Raw genomic sequence first — 15257 nt, forward strand, 5'->3', positions numbered from 1 at the left:
AAGGAAGGCTATCTATAAAAACCACTACAGCCGGGCTCCCCTGGGACAGACACCCCCCAAATAGGGTCCCCAGCTCAGTGCCCCGAGGGATCCCTAAACCCAGAAGCTGATTTCACTGACCAGTCTTGAGCTGGACACATGTTGAGATGCAGTGGCCGGCTGGTGGGGTCAGCCTGGGCCTCCCATTGTGGTCTCTGGCCTCCACCTTAGTCACCCTGGGACATAGGCTGCAGGCTGTCTGAGCATTCCCACAGTTGGCCTGGAGGCAGGCAGCATCTGCCCTGGGTTCGCTGTATGCACCATCACCTGGGCACGTGGTGAGCTGGTGGGGCCACTGGGGGTCCAGGGGTCCTTGTCAATGCCTCGGGCCATGCTGGCCAGCTCTCTGGTCCCCTCGCCAAGGTCTCTGCAAGAAGAGGAGGTGTGAGCCTGGGGGCAGAGCGGGGGCCCCATTTAACCCCAACTCTGCCACCATGCTGGGTACCCAGGCCCTGATCTTCAGCAGGCCTGGGATAGACTGCTGCCCCTAGGTGAGGGCCCCCGTTTCCTCTTGCCTTGCACCCAAGGAGGCCCCTCCATTGGTGCCCCTCCCTGGGCCTCAGGCCCCTCACTCATACAAGGGGGATGACTCAAGGAGCATCACACCCACCTTCCAAGGGTGGGAAGGGGCTTCCTGGGGTTTTGTAGAGGAAGGGAGCTTATTCAGAGTGTGTGTAAACTATGTGCACCAGGATGCCCTAGGCAGAGAAGGGACACTGGGGCCCCAGGAACATTCTGGAGGACACCCTCGCACTTGCCAGGCTCTCCTCTGAGTCTGAGACCAGATCTCCTACCTTCCATATCTTCAATTCCCTAGTGGCCTCCCCTAGCCCCCAAGCCACAAACCTACCCATTCTCCAGGCTGAGCAAACCCGGGCCCCACCCTTGTCTACCTGGCCCTGCTCCCATCTCCTGCTTACACTGGACTTTGCTTCCTGAGGCTGAGGCTGGCTGCTTCCTCCCCTTAAGATGCTGTCTCTCTCCTTCCCCCCCAGTATAGGCTCTCCTAATCTGTTCACCTCAGGCATCATTTCTTCCAGGAAGCTTTCCCAGATCTATGTTGCCACCCACACCTAGTTCTCAGAAAAGCTCTAGGCAGTAGTAGGAATTAAATTATCTGTTGGTTCAATGAATATATGAATGAATCAATTAATTAGTGGAGAAGAAAGTCAGCTTAGTGAGCAAGTCCATGGACTTTGGAGCCACAGAGCCTGAGTTCAAACCTAGCTTCATGCTTAGTAGTTATGTGATTCTAGACAAGTTTCTTAAAATGGGATAAAAATAGTGCTCACTCCCATGGTTAGAACAGGTAATATTTGGAAAAGCTAAGAACAGTGCCTGGCATAATGTGAGTGCTGGGAAGTGTTTATGAAATAAAAGTAAGGTCAAGGGGCAAACCTCACCTTACTAAAGACGATTTCACCACCAATCAGTGGGAGAACTGGGGTATCTGGGCCTTGCCTAGGATGGCACATCCTGAGAGGCAGCAATTCCTTCTCCTATTCCACTGGGGTTTCCCAATTGAGACACAAGACAGTGTGTCACAGGTCTATAATGGGGAAAGGGTGCCACAGGGCAGGGGGCAATGGAGAAAATTCGAAACCTGCCAAGGAAACGTGACTATATGAAAAGGATGTGCACTAGCAAGACAACCCCAACATAACTGAAACAAAAAGGAGAGTGCTTGCAGCCAACTGACAGGTAAGGGTCTCTTCCATAATGTACACAGAGCTTCCACTATTTATGAGAAAAACCATCAGCAGGAGATTCAGCAGAGCAAAGTGAAAGGGACTAAAACCAGCAATGCAACTGCTAAGCAAAGGTATGGAGAAAACACTCTTTCTCAATGTTAAAGAAATGCTGATGAAAACCACCTATGTAACTCACCCCTGCTAAGTAAGTGATGGAAAACAAATCATTAACACTCAGTGACAGTATAGGTGTAAAAATGGCTCAACTAGTGCCAGGTTCCTGGAGAAAGAATTTGGTAATAAAAATATTCGGACTACTTGGCCTAAACAGTCTGTTCCTAGGATTGCCCCAAAATGTCATCTCAAAAAAGAAAAACAGCTCTAAGCACAAGCATTTACCCAAACTTGAGCACAGCAGGTGAAGTATCTGGAGCATAGCTCCAGGGGCCTCAGACCACCATGGCAACACAATGACATGTCAAGTCAGGTGGAAAGGGCGCAAGGCGGCATTTCTGCCATGGCAATCATGACGTGGGCCTAATGTGTGTCAAAAGCTCAAGGGAAGGAGGTAGGAAACCAATTCCTTCCCACAGGCCTCGCCACTCCAGGAGTCAGCTAGGCCCGGTGCATTGAGTGTGGACATGGGAACAGACAGACCCTCGCCACGCCTGCACAGGCCACCACCTCCAGCGCCTCAGTTTCCTCACGTGCACACCAGGATCAAGAGAAGAATTAACAACAATGGCTGGCACTCACTGAATCTGTACTCTGGGCCCAGTCAAGGTCACTGACTTATATCACCTCAACAGGGCCAGGAAGTGAGCCCTGCCATAATCTTCACTGTACAAGGGAGGAAAACGAGGCATGAGCAGTTGTTGCACAGCGAGGCATCAGGCCGGAGGCAAGCACTTGGTTCCCTGGGAGATTCCTGTGGGGACAGGCTGAGGAAATGAGCAGACTGCCTCTGCGACGCCAGGGCGGGGCAGAGAAAGCACTAAATGGGCCAGAACATCTGTGCAGAGAGGAGGCACTTCGAGAATAAAGGGCATGATCAGGACACAGCACAACAGGGCTCCAACCAAGAAAGGACTGGAGCCCATAGGAAGCATGGGTCCAGATGATGCAGGGGAACAGTGACCCCTGAGGTTAGCAGACGGGGACAAGAAACCCGTTACACTATTCTCTCTGCTTCTGTGTATTCGTGAAATTTCCCCATAATAAAGTTTGAGAAAAGATTACCTATGAGCTCAGAGTGATACAAAAACAACAAAAAATGAGAAGGAAAGGAAGGAAAAAACAGAACTCATTTTCATTCCTCATAGAGGGAATAACAGAATCACAACAGAATTAAAATCATTATTCTGTAAACCCCAGGGCCCAAACCCATTCTGGCTGGAGCATCCCTGGATGCTAAAGCCACAGGTCAGGCGTCATGGGAGCAGCAGAGTGACCCTTAGCAGAGTCCCTTCTTCATCACCTGACAATGGACTCATCTCAGCCAAGAGCGCCCAGTCCTCGTGCCTGCAGGGCGACAGCCTGACCCATACCTGTGATTCACACCAGCACTGCCCATGGGGCACCCACATGAGAAATGCTGCCTGAGTGCAGTCATAAGGGAATGTCAAGACAGTCCAGAACACAGTGTCTGTAGGAGACCACTGGCCTAGAGTCCACAAAAGGCAATGCTGCCAAAGACAAATATCCTGACCCATTTAAGGAGCCCAGAAACTGGGCAGCCCTGTGATCCTGGGGTCAGAGGGTGCTCACTCAAAGCTAGTAACAACCCTGGGAGATGTTCTATCTGCAGTCCGTGTTCAGCCAAGATTAGACTCCTTGAGTCAAAAAAAAGTATGTAAGATATGTCCTTGTATTGGTTCATAAAAAGTGTGTGTGTGTGTTTTTAAAGAGAGACAAGAAGAGATAGAAACTGAGAGACAGAGGAGCAGGGAGGGAGATGGGAGGAGAGAGCAAGTTGACAGGGCACCGTGGGTCCTGGTGAAGGGTAATACTCGTGTCCAGAAGCTTCCTTCTCTGGACAAGGGGTGACAAGATAAAGAAACAGGGTGGAGAGCAACTTTAGGCACTAGGGTGCAGGGTCAGACACGGGTACTAGAAGGACCATCAGCCCCTGTCTTAGGGATGGGAGTTGAGGCCCTGGTGAGTATGGGCTCGCAGCATGCTGGGGCCTCCCTGCCCTCACCACTGCCCCACCGCCCCGTTGCTCTGCCCATGCCCACGTGGTGAAGCTGTGGTTGTCGTGAGCCTGGATGGGCTGGATCCTGGACTCGCCACTGATGCTGCGTTTGTTGTTGAGGCCCTTGAGGCCGAGGCAGGCGGCCTGTACTGTCTCTAAGTCCTCGCCTCTCAGCTGGAACCACAGCTGGGCCGCCCTGGAGAGAGATGGGGGAAGGACATTCAGGTGCATGTGTGTCCAGGACACCGCCTGCAAGCCTCTGCAAGGCTGATAGTATTTTAGGGCCATACAGTTCCTGAGCAATTACTCAGCTCTGCTGCTGTAGGAAGAAAGCAGTCATGGATGATGAGTAAATGTCAGGAAAATTATACTTACAAAGACAGGCAGTGGAAAGTTCTTGAGATGAATCAAGCTGATGGTGGCACAACACTGTAACTAATGTGTAACTAATGATCCTGAATTGTGCACTTAAAGATGGTTAAAATGGTAACTTTTATATTGTAAATATTTTACCACAATTTTTAAAATAGCAAAAAGAATAAAAGGATAGGTTTCCGTGAAGAAAAGTAGAGGTGAGCCAGACTCCACCTGCAGGCCCTAGTTAACCGCCGCGTAGTCAGCCCTTCACGTCCACACAGAGCAGAGCATATACTGCGTGTGTGCACAGTCTGCAGAATGAGACAATCCCCTGTGTACCTGTCACCTGTCTGTCTTATGGAAGACCAAGCGAGTGAGCCATGTGCCCTCCATGGCCTCAATGCTCTGTGAACAGCAAGATGCCAAGATCCCAGCAGCCCCACTCCCTGACACGCCCAGGAGTCTCAGAGTGACTTGAAGGTGCCCTGCAGCAGTGCCAGGTCACTGTACCTGTTGGATCGCCGCTGCTCACTCCTCTTCACACACTTCATGAGGCAGCAGGTGAGGAAGGCCATGGACATGATCATGATGATGGCACAGCTGACGATGGAGGAGATCACGGCCACCTTGAAGCCGAAGGTTTCATAGAGAGGCACAGCTGCGAGTGAGACAAGTCCAGCTCTTGGGCCCAGCCTGCCCTCAGGGAGCCCTGTTCCATGGGGGAGGCAGGGAGGCACTGGCAGCTGAGGTGAAGGTCTGTGCAAATTGTTGTAGGGAGTGGGGCTATCAGGCAAGATTGCCCCCCAAGAAGGGGGTGTTTGAGCAGGGTTTTGGAGGGTGTGTAGGAGTTTTTGGTGGCACACTGGGGGAAGCTCTGACAGGGAGTTCAGTGATGATAGTCCCCTTGGCTCCCACCCACTGCAGACTGGGCCCCTGAGACCAGAGGACAGCAGACAACACACAGTCTATTTTCACAATGCCTCAAGTGGGTAAAACCCTATGGGGGCCTAGGTGCTTTCTCGGGTCACTTTCCAGGAAGGTGCAAAAGCAAGAAAAATGCCAGTGTTTGGGGTCAAAGGGCCTTTGGCACATTATCAGCTATGTGACCAAGAACTACTTCTATCAGGTTCTAAATGATGTTCTTGGGAATCAAGGCCCAGGATCCTAATTGGAACAACACTGCATACTCTCCCCTGTAGTGGACACTGATCACACTCCCCAGTCCCTAGTCCCCCAGCCCTAGCTGGACACTGGCCATCCAGACTGAAGACTACATCTCACAGCTTCCCTTGCAGCTACATATGGTCACATGACCATACTCTGGCCAGTGATGAACAGGGTGGAGGAGTGTGGGACAACTTCTAAGAGCCTTCCTTGCCCTGCAACTAATCCTGTAACAACTGCCTGGATCATGGAGTTGAGATCATGCCTAACAGAGCCATAACATGGGAAGGACTTGGGTCCCCACCATGGGGTGCCATACAAGCCTAGGACTGCCCATCCTGAGGGCCATGGGCAAGAGAAAGCTCTCATAGCCCCCATTATTTTGGTAACCCCCTTTATCTTGGGTTTTCTATCTCTTGGAGTCTAATCCTAACAGATACTCTCCTTCTCAGAGATTCAACCACCACATGAGTATTTTAAAGGCTCTGAGAAGTCCTGCAGTCTATTAACCCAGGCTTTTCCAAATTATATTGACTATAGAGCCCTTTTCAATGCACAATACACATTAACACAATATATGTATCCTCACTTTGGAAAATGCTGTGCTGGGTATTATCCTTTAACACCCTGTATAACAAATACAACTAGAAAACCATCTCCTCCCCCAGACTGGGGTCCCATGGCCAAGCAATCCTATTCCCCAGTTCTAGAATTCTTGGCACACGAAACACCCTATTAATGTTTGCTGCATGCGTGTATGAAAGAACGTAGTTTTCTGCTTAACAGATGAAGTACTAGCTCAGACAGCACAAGTAACCTCTTGGAGATGACAGGCCAAGCCAGTGGTAGAGCTAGAATTTGGAGCAGCTGCTAGGATTTGAGTCTACACTGCTGACATCGAGCCCCAAGGGACCACCAGCACTGGGAACAGGACCCTACACAGAGGCCCATGGAACTTTCTCTGTGGACACCCACACCATCCATGTGACAAAATCAGCAACCCCCCACCAGGGGTCGCTGCTGAGCTGGGTGCAGCTCACAGGGAATGGGCCTCACTCTTGCACATGGGGGTCTCTGAAGACCACTCAGCAATGCTCCCCTTCCAGACACAGGTGAGGAGGCCAGACCCCACCATCTGGTGGCCCGAGGGGCAGTGGAACACGATGACAGTCCCCACAGAAGTACCGTTCCCACGAAGTACTTGGAAGGTGCCCTGCAGGGGTGGCTGCACTTGCACACACATGCCTAGGAGAGAAGAGAGGAGAGACAGAGTGAGGACCTCACCCTGGAGGGCAGGGGCTTGGCAGGAGCCCTCACCTGGGACAGGCATCATTGACCCAATGACCACACGATGCTCTGGAGAAGGTCACACAGCCACCCAGACAACTGGAAGTGGCGTCTGTGTGACTAGTGGCTTGGGAACAAAAGTGGAACTAATTCCTACATTAAGTGAAATCTAGATGCTCTGAAGACCATGGTGTTGATAAAAGAAACACACATCTAAAGACAACAAAAGCAAAAGGACAATTATTGCCCAAGTGCAGCTCAAAAGGCAGAATCAAGGGGGAAAAAAAGGAGAGAGATCAACAAATGTGATTTCATTAAAAGTAAAAAACAAAAACTTTTGTTACTTCCTAATAACTGAAAAACAAACAAACTCAGATGAAAAAATTAGGAAAAGGTATTTGGAAAACATAGGGCAAAGGTTCAACACCCTTAATTTATAAAGAGATCTTACACGTCAATAAAAGCTGAACATCCAAGTAAAGCAGAATGGACTGGTGTGTGAACAAGCAAATGACGAGATACAAGTAGCCAACAGACATGAGAAAATGCTTGCCCTCATAGTAACTGAAGAAACACTAATTCAAATGAGAGCTAATCTTTCACTCCTCCACTTGACAAAAAGGAGGAAAAAAAAAACCATGTGTGAAGTTAGCAAGGGCCTAGGAGCCACTCCCCTCAGACTTGCTGGTGGGGGCACAGATCCAAACCTTTCTGGACAGCGTCTGGTAAAGTGTATTAAGAGCTTTATGCTGTGTATACATCTGAGAATTTAGCCAAAGAAGTAGTTATGCATCTGCTGCCAGGATTTCTATACCAGGATGTTTGTCTACACACACATCTCCAGCTGTGGGGATCAGTACAGTTAATCAAAGTACATCTGACATGAATGCCAGCAATGCTATCCTAAAGTGTTACAATGATGTCCTTATATAAGGACACAGAGAGGCACTCTGGATAACGTGGCAATCACAAGCATTTTTATAAAATTGTAACAATGCCAACAGCTGGCACACAGAATTTACTGTGCTGGACACTGTTCCAAACACTGTACATGCATTAACTCATCAATCCACAAAATACCTCCCCATTTGACAGGAAAGCAAACTGAGGTACAGGGTGGTTTAATCATTTTCTGAAGTCACACAGCTCCTATGTTGTAGGGTAGAGATGTGGAACCACACAAGGAGGCTCTGGGCCTACCGTCTCAACACACATGTGTGACAGATACATCGCGTGTCCCTTGTGTCTGGCTTCCCTTGCTTAGCACAATGATGGGAGAGGTGCCATGCTGCGTGTGTTGGCAGCTGTCCATATTTATGGTGGAGCTGAGTCCCGTTGTATGGATGCCCTTGTTTGCTTCCCTGTTCCTGCTGATGGGTGTGTGAGTTGTTTCCGGTGTTCAAGAATATGGAATGAAGCTGCTACCGATGTTCTGGAGCACACCTCCTGGTGCCTGAGTGCAAGAGGCTCTTCCTCCTGCTCTTCTGGAACTTTCTGATTTTGAGCACTGTATACTACTAGTGTATAAAGCAGTTAGTGTCAGACAAAAGGGAGACTGACCAGAGGTAGCGTCTGTGTCCAACTCCCTCCACACATCCGAGGCCTAGGTGGGAGCAGTGGTGGGGATTCAGACAGAGGCTGGCACTGCCCAGGCTAAGGACCCCATTATTCCACACCAACCCAAGACAACCCTTCCCCTGTCCTCCATGGGATACCTCCAGCTAGGACTGTCCCCTGGGCACCAGGCACAGATGTCCAAAAGCCCACTCGGCCTGCCACATCCAGCCAAGCTCGTGCACTGGCCAACCTGCTCGTCACTTGGCCTGCCCCATTCTAACTCTGATGTTAGCCACTATGCCCTCCATCCTTTACTTGCTCCAGCCCCCAAACTTGGAACCTACCTGGACTCTTTTTCTCAATCCACAACCAATTCACCAGCAAACTTTGTGGGCTCTGTTTTCAAAATATATACCCAGAATATCTGTAGTGGGCTGGAGAGTCCTCCAAAATCCACATCCACCTGGAAGCACCCATGAGGGGGATCCACTGTGGAATGCATGGTACCCCATTTCACATAGGCTGTGGGGACAGAGGACACCCGGAACTGCCCAAGGGCAGCAGCTGTCACTCAGGAGGGCCAAACACATGTACTCACACACCCCATGATAGTGCTTCACACGTCTGTGCACAACCAGCCCTGTCCAGAGGGGAAACTGAGGCTCAATGAGGTCAAGCCACGCCTTGCATGGCCCCATTGGCCCTACCCCACTTAGGGTAAGGGTGTTAACAGGGCAGTGGCAGAGCCAGGCTTCAGCCTCAGTCTTGCATTCTGCCCTTGGAGGCTAAGGCTCCTTGACCCTCACTGTGGGCAGTGACACTGAGGGACAGCGTTTGGCTGGGATTGGCCAAGCTCCCCCTAGCTCTGCCCTACCAAGAACCTGGGGGGTGCCTCACCAGGCTGAAATGCTGGGGGGAGGAGTGTGAGCCTGAGTGGTCCTTGTGGTTTGTGTACCTATAGCAGGGAGGGGGGCTGACATTCGAACAGCACAAACAACGCTGGGCACCTAATGGATACTTCACTGTATTTCAGCCATATGAGGAAGATCATCCATCTCCATCTTACAGATGGGGAAACTGATGCAGAGCAAGGCTGGATGACACGCTGAGGGTGGTAGGGGTGGAAGTGCGCTGGGCCACAGCTGCCATGTAAACTGCACATCTGGGAGGATTCAGGCTTCCCTGTCTGCAGATGTCCGTCATTAGTGTCACACTAACAACGGCAACGCAGGTCCGATAGAAACATCTGGTCAAGAAGGACCCCAATTCCTGACCTCACGCAGCACTCAATCATCTGCAGAGGACAGCAGGGAAGAAATTGTTATTATCGTCATTTTAACATGAGCAACCAAGCCCGGAGTGGTGGCTGACCTGCTCAACACCCACAGATAGAGAGGGCACCCACAGACAGGACTGACGCAGAGCTTAAGATTCCTAATTAACAGCAGAACAAGGGAGTGTGGGTATTTGCAACATACATGTAACACAGCATCTTTCCTACATAAACAGCACTTACGTAAGACATGACAAAAATCACAACACAAAAAATGGTTAAGTTAGAAAAGAAAAATATGGAAATAGCTCCAAACCAGGGGGCAGAGCAATTAATTAAGAAAATTAAACAGCATCCACATCAGAAAGGAAGCAGCAAAACTTCTCTATTAAATGACATGATCCTGTATTGAGAAAATCCCTAGGAATCTGCTAAAAATCTACAGGAACTAATAAATGAGTGCAGCGAGTTTGCAGGATACAAGATCAACACACAAAAATCCATTGTATTTCAGTACAGTGGCAATGAGCAAACTAAAAATGCAATTAATAAGACAATTCCATTTACAAGAGCATCGAAAAGAATAAATTACTTAGGAATAAATTTAACAAAAGAAGTGCAAAACTTAAACTCTGAAAACTACAAAGCATTGCTGAGAGAAATTAAAGAAGACCTAAATAAATGGAAATACATCACATACTCATGGGTCAGAAGACTCATGGTTTAAGATGGCAACGCTCCTCTGCTCATCTACAGATTCAACATGACCCCTAACAGATCCTAGCTTCTACCTTTGAAGAAATTTACAAGCTGATCCTACAGTTCATAAGGAAATGCAAACAGACCTAGAATAGCCCAAACAGCAATCTTGAAAAAGAAGAACAAAGTTGGAGGACTTGTACTTCCTTATTTCAAATTCTACCACAAAGCTACAGTGATGACAACAGAGCAGCACTGGCATAGAGACATATAGTCCAATGCAAGGCTTTAGACTCCAGAAATAAACTCATATTTACAATCAATTGATTTTCAACAAGGGTGCCAAGACAACTGAATGGGAAGAGAATAGTTTTTCAACAATTGGTGCCAGGAAAACAATACTTACATGCAAAAGAAGAAAGTTGGAGCTCTCCTTACATCATATACCAAAATTAACTTAAAATGAGTCAAAGACCTCAATATAACAGATAAAACTATAAAAAAAAAACTCTTAGAAGAAAACATAGAAGTAAATCTTCCTGACCTTGGATTAGGCAATGGTTTCTCAATGATACCAAAAGACAAACAACAAAAGAAATAGATAAACTGGACTCCATTAAAATGAAAAAATTTGTGCTTCAAAGGATACTATCAAGAAAGTGAAAAGACAACCTACAGAGTGGGAGAAAATATCTACAAATCATCTATCGGATAAGGGACTGTATTTAGAATGTATAAATTATTATACTGAATTATAAAAAGACAACCCAATTTATAAATGGGCAAAAGATATGAACAGACATTTCTCTAAAGATATACCAATGGCCACCAATAAGCACATGAAAAGATGCTCAACGTCATTAGCTTCAGGGAAATGAAAATTAAATGCACAGGGAGGTACTTTTTCACATCCGCCATGAAAAAGACACATAAAAAAAATAAAAAAACAGATGATAACTGGTGTACCAAGAATGTGGAGAAACTGGAGCCCTCACACACTGCAGCTGGGAATGTAAATGGGGCACAGCCGCTTTGCAGTTTCTCCAACAGTTTCTCAGAGTATTTCCAAATGATGCAGCAATGCCCCTCCTAGCAATATACCCAAGGGAAAGGAAAACACATCTACATGAAAACTTGTACACAAATGTTCACAGCAACAATACTCATAATAGCCAAAAAGTAGAACCCACCTAAATGTCCATCAACTGATAAATGGATAAATAAGATATGGTCTACCCACATAATGGAATATTTCTGGAAATAAAAAGAAGTGAAGATCTGACATGCTACATGGATGAACCTTCAAAACACTATGCTCAGTGAATGAAGCCAGCTACCAAAAAACCACATATTGTATGATTCCATTCATATGAAATGTCTACAATAGGCAAATCCATAGAGACAGAAAGCTGATCAGTGGTTGTCTGGGGCCAGGGAGAGGGGGAGTTGGGAGGTGACCTCTAAGGGTCTAAGGGATGCAGGGCTTCCTTTTGGGGTGATGAAAATGTCCTAAAATTGAGTGTGGTGATGGTTGCACATATCTGTGAATATACTAAAAATTGTGAACATACATCAAATTGTACACTTTAAACGTACAATTTAAATGTGTGAATTGTATGGCACATGAATTATACCTCAATAAAGCTGTTAAAAAATTCAGGGGAGAGATCTAGCGGCTGCCTTCCCCAGCTCAGGCTCCAAAATGGGAAAATCCTTTGCCAGTTTCATGTGCAAGAAGGACTTTCATGCTGCCTCCAAATCCAACATCAAAAAAGTAAGGATGGCAGAACAGAAAATATCATATGATAAGAAGAAACAAGAGGAATTAATGCAACAATATCTTAAAGAGCAAGAATCATATGATAATAGATTGCTTATGGGAGATGAACGTGTAAAGAATGGCCTTAATTTCATGTATGAGGCTCCACCAGGGGCTAAAGAAGAAAACAAAGAGAAAGAAGAAAAAGAAGGAGAGACCGAATACAAATTTGAATGGCAAAAAGGGGCCTCACGAGAAAAATATGCCAAAGATGACATGAACATCAGAGATCAGCCCCTTGGTATTCAGGTTCGAAATGTGAGGTGCATTAAATGTCACAAATGGGGTCATGTCAATACAGATCGAGAATGTCCTTTGTTTGGTCTTTCTGGAATTAATGCAAGTTCAGTTCCCACTGATGGCTCAGGAGCATTGATGTACCCCTCGGAGTTAAGCGGAGATGAGAAACAGTGGGTTTGCACTGAAATGAAACGTACTGGGGAGAAACTTGACCACAAATGATCCGTCACAGGAATGTGTTGCAAGTGAGGGTGAAGAAGATCCAGAAGTCGAATCTTTAAAGTCACTAACAACCAAACAAAAACAGAAACTTCTCAGGAACTTGGATCGACTTGAGAAGAAAAAAAAAGAAAAAGAGAAAAGATAGAAAAAAGAAAAAGCTTCAGAAGAGCAGAAGTAAACACAAAAAGCATAAAAACAAATCCTCCTCCTCTTCCTCTTCCTCCTCTGGTGGCACTTCAGAAAGCAGCAGTGAGAGTGACAACAAAGAGAAAAGAAAAAAAATACAGAGGGCTTCCCTGGTGCCGCAGTGGCTGAGAGTCCGCCTGCCGATGCAGGGGACGCGGGTTCGTGCCCCGGTCCAGGAAGATCCCACATGCCGCGGAGCGGCTGGGCCTGTAAGCCACGGCTGCTGAGCCTGCGCGTCCGGAGCCTGTGCTCCGTGGTGGGAGAGGCCACAACAGTGAGAGGCCAGCGTACCGCAAAAAAACCCACAAAAAAAACAGAAGAAGAAAAGAAAGAAAAACAAGCATTCAGGGAATTACAACAGTGGTTCTGGAGAGACGGACAAGTCTAAGAAGAGAAAAGTTGATGAAGAACGTTCTAGCAGTCACAGTAACAAGGAAAAGCCTAGGTTTTTAAAACAAGAGAGTTCTGGGGAGAAGAGCAAATGGAGGCACTCTGATTCTGACAGGAAGCCCAGAAGCCATAACCAGAGTCCAGAGGAGAGAGGATCTGGAAGACATGAGAAAGCCAGCAGGAGCCAGAGCAGGGATGACAGGAGTAGGAGAAGCCGAAGCAGAAGCCATGGTGGTTACAAGCCAAGAGAAATAAGAGGACGGCCACTGCCAAGTCCCAGTGAAGAGTGGGACAGAAGAAATGACACCAGAAGCCATGGCACAGACAGATAGAGGAGGGAAAATGCACAGAGCATTATCAGGAGACAGGCACACTAGAGTGATGCAAACAAAGAGAATGGAGAAGTAGAGAATAGAGACTTGTATGTGACAATGAAATAAAAATATCTCCACTTTCTTCTTGAATACCTTTAGCAAGGGCTAAATTATGTACCATTGTGTTTCTAATAAAAAAGCTCTATTTTAATTTTTCATCTCTGTAAACTGTTATATCAAGTACAAAACTACATGAATCCTATAAGAATGAACTTGGCAAATATTTGTAAGTGATCTATTTTGGGGCTGTAAAAATATTTTCTGTTCATTAATGTTTCTTGTGCCCTGTACTAAAACAAAAACCCCATGTAACTGCGTGACATTTTCTTTGTTCTGAAACATCATTAAAAGAATGACAGACAGTAAAAAAAAAAAAAAATTCAGGGGAAATATTTATTTCAATTAAAGAAATGCAGATTTGAAACCTAAGTTATTACTTTTGGCTTCTTAGCTTGGTCAAGATCACAAAGACCAACCCACCAGGTTGGTGAGGGTGTGGGGGAAGGGGTGCATAACCCCTGGGGCAGAGGGCACAGCAGGGAGGACCTGAGAGGCTGTCCTGCCCTGTAGCAGAGGACAGGCAGGTGCTTGCAGGCAGGAAGGGGTGGGGAGCCTGAGCTGGGAGCCCCACGGAGACAGGGCAAGGAGGACACAGCACCCACCCTGAGCCTCCAATCGGACATTTCCTGATTACCCTCACTGGTCTTGGGTCCCCTAGTACTCAGTAGTACAGAGGGATGCCAACTTTGATTCCAGAGTATAGGCCCTTAATTAATCACCACGCTTTGTCTCCACAAGAATGAATGAATGCATGCATGAATGAATGAATGAACAAACTAACAGTTGAAAGCTGTGATCAACACTCCCCCAGGAAGAACCTCTTTTCTTTTTCAGGATCCGTGGACTTGGACACATGCTGTTCTTCCAGCCAGGGAAGCAGACTGGGGTTTTGGAACTGGATAGACACAGCAGGGCACCCACGGGCCAGCCACGTGGCCCCTTCCCCAGGGTCACCGGGCAACCAACACTTCCCAGTACCCAATTTAGAGCTGCTACTTCTCCATTCTTCCATGGCTAAGCATCTTCTTTCTCCCGGGCCCCATATGGCCCTCAGAGATGGGAGGCCCCTGTGGGGGGATCAGCAAGGGTGAGAGCTTTGTGGACACTTGTCTGCCCAGCACCTGCACCAGTGCTTGGCAAATGAAAAGAGGAAGGGATAAACTTGTATCCATCTTTTAAAGATGCAACTAGGACTTTATCAAAAAAGTAAGATGCCTTGAGGGAGGGACAAAGAGATGGCAAGAGATATGATGAAGCAGGCCTACTGAAAAGTTATGGGTAGGCTAGAGCTGGGGGTGTGTAGTTATAAATTCTTTCAACTCTGTGGTATGTTTGAAAAAATTTTAAATGTGGGGAGAATGCCTCAAGCGTCACTGCTGACTGCCTGATATGCCCCAGCTGGCCTGCCAAGCCATGAGGGGTGGCTGTCCAGCTCCCTAACCAGAGCACAGCCCAGACCCTGCATTACCTAATGGCCCTGGCATGGAGAGTCACACACAGGAGAAAAAGCTCCAGAAACAGAGGCAGCAGGCTGGTTCTGCAGCCAAACGTGTCTGGGTGTAAACCACACTTAACCAGCTGGGTGACCAGGTCACCAATCTGGTCCTCTGACCCACCTGTAAATGCTGCAGAGGGCAGGACAGGGGCTGACTGAGATGATGTGCAGCTCCAGCTCCAGCCAGGAAACCACCACTGTCGTAGGGAA

At 47.5% G+C, this 15257-nt stretch overlaps 1 protein-coding gene across 1 annotated transcript in view; it reads right to left on the reverse strand.

Moving 5' to 3' along the window:
* Positions 1 to 210: 210 nt before the first annotated feature.
* Positions 211 to 15257, reverse strand: part of SUSD3 (sushi domain containing 3) — a 20271-nt gene continuing 5224 nt past the window's right edge. Inside the window, exons 2-5 of the mRNA XM_007468163.1 lie at positions 6502 to 6690; positions 4792 to 4939; positions 3968 to 4120; positions 211 to 406 (exon numbers count right to left, since the gene is read on the reverse strand). Coding sequence (XP_007468225.1) covers positions 211 to 406; positions 3968 to 4120; positions 4792 to 4939; positions 6502 to 6690 — 686 coding nt within the window. The remainder of the gene's footprint in view (positions 407 to 3967; positions 4121 to 4791; positions 4940 to 6501; positions 6691 to 15257) is intronic.

This window comes from Lipotes vexillifer, unplaced genomic scaffold (assembly GCF_000442215.2).
Source record: "Lipotes vexillifer unplaced genomic scaffold, Lipotes_vexillifer_v1.1 scaffold466, whole genome shotgun sequence".
Classification (NCBI taxonomy): domain Eukaryota; kingdom Metazoa; phylum Chordata; class Mammalia; order Artiodactyla; family Lipotidae; genus Lipotes; species Lipotes vexillifer.